The 5,726-nt window shown below is 42.9% G+C and overlaps 1 protein-coding gene across 1 annotated transcript in view; it reads right to left on the bottom strand.

Annotated features, from left to right (window-relative positions):
• Positions 1 to 5,726, bottom strand: part of rasgef1ba (RasGEF domain family, member 1Ba) — a gene marked incomplete in the record, with an annotated part of 28,652 nt that overhangs the window by 10,289 nt on the left and 12,637 nt on the right. Inside the window, 4 exon segments of the mRNA XM_035659212.1 lie at positions 1,186 to 1,288; positions 1,791 to 1,886; positions 2,796 to 2,870; positions 3,919 to 4,134. Coding sequence (XP_035515105.1) covers positions 1,186 to 1,288; positions 1,791 to 1,886; positions 2,796 to 2,870; positions 3,919 to 4,134 — 490 coding nt within the window.

The raw sequence follows: 5,726 nt of genomic DNA, 5'->3' as shown, positions 1-5,726 counted from the left end.
GATTTGGGTGAACTAACCCTTTAATTACGTCACTAACACACTGTCTAACCCTGGTGGTACCCTAGAGATGAGGCTGGTAGAAAAGGGATTTGCCTGTGGCGTTCTTTCTCCCTCTCCCTCTCTCAGGGGAGAAAGAAGGAGAACAGCTGGCACTCCAATATCCTCCACTCTACCCCTTCATCATCCCATCCTCCCTCTTTGCCCACCCCTCCTCTCTTGTGTGCTCACACTCACTCTGGTCAGTGCTGACCATCTGCCTGGATGGTTTGTTCTGAGTCCTCTTCCAGCTGCCCCCCCCACCCCGCCTGCCTTTCTGCTCTGGACACACATATCCTCCCTCCCTCCCTCAGGCCTGTGAGGATGACCAGATGCCCTCTCCTCTAAACACTGGGTCATCTCTGGGATCCCTGGAGGCTATTGGTTAAACTTCCAGCGAGGTCTCTAAACTGTCTGAGGTGCTTTAGGGCTCTGTGTGCGTCTTAATTATTTCTAATACTTATGTAATGGTAGTTTTGCTTAGACTAATGTCATATTTTTAGAAACACATTTAGACATAATCACGCCAGTCATACATCATTTCTCAAATATAAAAGACGTAAAATATAAATAATAAATCTGCAGCTACTGTATGGATGTGTGTCTTTCTGCAGGTAAAAAACTGTGTGTTTCCCCTCCTCTGACCAAATTCTATTGAGACAATTATCTGCATGGCCCAATGCTTCGTTCTCTCTGCTGCAGAGTCTAACGGATGTCATTAGACTGAAGTAAATTACATAAGCTGGAAATGAACTGGGACAAAGTCATGAGAGGTTACTGCTACGGGGGGAGGTTACATGGCTGCACAAAATTCTCACTGAACGACAAATTGCATTTACTACGTTGATCCGATCCACTGACCAAAAGAAAAAGCTCTCTGTGCAGGAATACAGATCGGAGGGAACGAGTGCAGAGTCTCAGAGATGAGACATGACATTTTAAAAATGTGACACCCATTGGTACATATAATTTCTTGGCTGTTGAATATTATCTTAAACTGTTTACTTATGGATCAATGACATTTTGGAAGACTTAATCATTTAAGTTTATTAAAACCTTTCGGTAACTACTTTTTCAACAAAAAGTAAGTTCTGGAAAGAATCCCTTCAATTGTTTTCTCAGTGGAAAGGAAACAGAACACCAACTCACATATGATGGCCATGAGGGAATTAAAGTTGCCAATGTTGAAGCATTCGCGTGCCACGTCAATGAAGAACTCAATGACTCGAGCTCGGTGCTTCTTCTTCACAGGCTGTTAACAAAATAGAGAACATAAAAAAAACTGCATTAGCCCTCACGACAGACTACACTTTTGTAAATGTGTTCGTTGAGAGGGAAGCCCTTTACTTTTTGCATATACTCTGATATCCTATTTAGTAATGACATATTCAAATATATTAATAACAGTAATTTATTGCAACTGGTAGTGGTGCCTCAAACTATTGGGTTAATCAATTAATAATTCAAGTCATTTATAATACAAAAAATGCCTATATTTGGTTTTTTTGCTATTTTTCTCTTTGGGTTTCAGATTTAATCAGACAAAACAATCGGTTTTGGTTTGTCACCTTCTTATTCTGGGAACTTGTGATAGGCATTTTTTACAAATTTCTGACATTTTATAGAATATAAATAGTGATTGAAAGAAGATTTATAGCTTATGGGAATAATCACTGAATGCGGCCAAATCTTCTTTTGCTCCTGTAAAGCACTCAGGATTCTTATTTCAGTGTGAACTTGGCCTCATTACTCACCATGCAGATTTCTGTAGCCACCAGATAACTGAGTCTGTTGAACCATTCAACATAGGCTTCCAGGTTGCTGGCCTTCTTGTGATCACTGAAGCAACTCTGAAACAACAACATCAGACTTTCAATTAGCATTTAAGCTAATTGCAAAGCAAGAAATAGTGCTGCACTGGAAAAAAAGCTGATATTTGCTGTTTTTCTTCCCTCCATCGATGCATCACTGAGCATAAAAAAATAACTCTTGGCTAAGTGGACCTGTGTATCACGCTCAACTTCACTCTGCTTCTATAAGCACAATAGTGGCCAATGTTATCCACATTATGCATGCTGGTCCTTTGTGTGGAGTCCTCTTGATCTAATTCCACACATTCCTTTGGCCTTACGCCATTCGCCCCCATGTAGTATTTCCCGCCAGTGGACAAGTCGGATATTAACATGCAAACACACACTCGCACACAAACGCACAGAGTTATTCCTGTCTTTTCAAAGTGGCTCGTTGGGGGTACGAGGCAGGCTAGCCTGAGGCACAAAGGCAGCCTTAACCCCCTCATCACCTCGCTTCAAAAAAAGGGGCTGTTGCCTAGCAGCCGAACGCCAGACAAGAGCACACGCACACACACACACACACACACACCCCTCCCCAAAACAAACCCTTGGCAGCAGTGGTTGCTAGGAGATGAGGTGCATGCATGCCCATCCCATCCAGACACTGGGATGATTTGAGGAAATTGTCAGTGAGGTGTGTCTGAGTGTGTGTGTGCGAGGGGCGGATATTTGGTCTGCTGCTACAGTCTAGAAATCACCTGCCCTCACTTTGACCTGTGCGGCGGCCAGTCTCTCTGTTGTGTAAACTTAAAATCCATCTGGAGGAGAAACTAGGTCGTCTCACTTGTAACCCACTCCAGACTGAGACGATTCACGTCAGGATTTCAGCCAAAAAAAGATTGCATAACCACTGTATACACTTCGCTTATCTGGCAATTTATTTTTATAAAGGAATGCAGACGTTACCTTATCGTTGTCCAGAGGGTCCTTCTGGACGAAGGCCTGGACGAATTCTTCAGGTCCGATGTAACTCAGTCTCTCCTGAGAAGGAAAGAAAAGGAAAAAAATCAACTTCCTGATTCCACCTTTACATGAGTGAATGCTGATGCATGTGCTGCAAGAGTTTGCATCACCCTCAAAATCAACACTTTAAAATGGCATTTGCGGAATCCTTACAGGTTTTTATGGATGTGGCCATAAAAGGGAATTGTGAGAGTGTATGGTTTGAAACAAAAATAAAACAACACAAATAAATCTCTGTAAAATGAAAAATGTAATTCATAAGCCATAAATAAAAATGCCAGTACCAGTCTTACCCTTCCTAGTAGATTCCAGTGGCTAAATGTAAGCCAATGCTATTAAACTTTAGACGAATATTCTTGACATGACAGACTGACATCACAGAGTCATTTTCTGACTCTATTTATCCTTAATGTCTATCTGTCCTTTATTTATTTGTACATCTCAGCATTTACCATTATCCCTTAGTTGTCGTGGGGTTTGCACTTTCCTTTTTGATCTAGGAAACGCTTGAGCAACCTCTTTTTCTCAAATTGACTGATCGTTTACCATTTTAAAAAAAAAAAAAAAAAACTGATTCCAACTTTATCTAATGAATATAAAGCGGTGGTCAAACACTGCTGTTTAAAATCAATGCTGTGGTAGGTCGGACATGGGAGGAGCTGTGGCATTCGGTTCACCTCGACCACCACACTGATTTCTAATCCATCATACATGTCAGCTCTCCCTCCCACCCTCTCACATGTTCTCCTCTCCAGTATCGATTTAGTCTTATTCTCTTTGGCTCATGTGATATGCCGATATGAGTACAAGTCATTGGCAGGATTCCTGATTGTTCTTTGGAAGATAACACTTACATCTCAATTTGGTTTGACATGTCACAGCAAATGATTGATATTTTATGGTTTAAACTGATTTTTAAAAGCAGACAGGTGAAAATTAGCCCTCTGGCTCAATTACAAGTTTCTGCAGATGAATGGGCACTGTCCTTGACAGAAAAAGGACAAAAATAATAGATCCAAATAAGAAATAAACCAAAATATATAGACAACATTTGCATTGTTCTCACCAGTTCTATGTGTGTGAGCTGTTGGGCGACAGTGAATGGGTCGTTGCAGATGGACAGCATGTCTCTCTGGATGGCTGCCTGGGGCTTTGCCTTAAGAGCCGTCAGTCGCTCGGACGCCGTGGCATTGATCTTGACCAGTGCTTCCTCGTACTGGCTAAGCACCGTCAACCTCCTGATCAGGCCCTGGCTCATCTGGCTGACTGCCTTCCTGTAAACCTGATGGATTGACGGGGGAAGGAAAGAGCAAGGGGAGGGGAGGAAAGAGGTGAAAGAAGAGAATAAATTAGTTATAACTGAACTTTTAGGAGCTTCAAAAGAGTTTTATTTAATTCTGCTAAGATCACTTGGGAATCCAACATATTCTTCAGTGAACACCTGCAGAAGGGGTTGATGATATTTCCACAAGGGTCCTGCATATGACTATTCTTTTCACATGGCAAACTCTCTTTGAAACTTGAGGAACCCTAGATAACCCCCAACTCTTTACCATTAGCCAAGGCTTTGTTTTCCTGTTCTCTAGCTCTGTACAGCTTTGAAAAGCCATGGGCACACAGCTGCTAGACACAGTTACATCCCTTTTCCATTAGGTTTGGTGACAGAGAATGAGAAACACTATAACAGAGATAACAAGAACTAGAGAGCGGAGTGTGATATCCAGTAGCATGCGTGCAGCCACTTTGTTTGGCTCAGCTGTAGGCATTTTAGGCTAAATCCTAACCACTCATCTGTGGTGGAGAGTGATAACAACCTCAATGGAATTTACAACACACATGTTGACTACATGTCAGCAGAACTGACTGATGCCAGCTCCCAGCCCAAACCACAGGCCCTCAAAATGTGATGCCTCAAGGAATTTACTTAGAGAAGCTGCCTGTTGGCCATGCACAGGGAGGGTCACTCATAATGTTACACAACCCTTTTCCTGCCAGGCTCATTAAGGCCTATCAGCTCAACAGGGGCAGAGGAGGGACACTCTTGCCCTCCTGGCTTCAAGAGGTCGAGAGGTTGTCCTGTTTTGAACCCTCCCCTGGACTCAAAACAGGCCATGGTTAGATAATTGTTCCCTCACTGCCACAGTTTAGCATAGGAGGTGCATAAGAAGGTCTATAGAGAGAAGAAGGACATGTGTGTTTGATTTTGCTTATGTGGAGGAGACTGAGTGTTATTGTATGTACGCAGAGGATCGTGTTCGTGGCCTCTTTCCATACCACTGGTATGAGCTGCCCAAAAAATCTGGGGTGACAAGGCCCCTTTTCTCACGACCACATCCCTCCACTCTGAACTTTCTGCCAATTCAGCATCCAGAATCTGGGTTCTTTAAACAAGACTGAACAAGAGTTCAACAGGGTGGGAAGAAACACAGCTAGCCTTATAATGGAAATGAAGGCCCGGTGCCTAGACAGCAATCAAGTGTGAGAGGTCGTTGCTGCGCTCAGGCACTTGGGAAAAATGAGTGAACTCTCATCACTCTGCTGGAAACAGACAGGACGGGACCTTTTTTGAAATTCACTTCCCGGGGCGAGACTAATGGATCTGTCTGTTGTTGATGTGGCTGTGATAGGTGTGATGGCACATGAACAGACACATTCGCATGTCAGCCAATCAACTGTGGCTCTGTGGATATTGCAGTTTTGGCAAGGGGTGATTGCAAAAGTACAAGACAGAGAGAAGAAAAATCAAGTTAAAAAATATATGTGGTAGTCTAGATGGCCTGGAGAGGAGAGAGAAAATTTCTTTTCAAATAATCGCTCCTTGGCCAGGTGAACAAAGTTATAAAATGAGCAATTTCAAGGCATCGCGTCTGTCCC

Source organism: Morone saxatilis, unplaced genomic scaffold (assembly GCF_004916995.1).
Source record: "Morone saxatilis isolate NCDOM2014 unplaced genomic scaffold, NCSU_SB_2.0 Contig16, whole genome shotgun sequence".
Lineage (NCBI taxonomy): Eukaryota > Metazoa > Chordata > Actinopteri > Moronidae > Morone > Morone saxatilis.
This window is presented reverse-complemented; position numbering and strand designations above follow the sequence as displayed.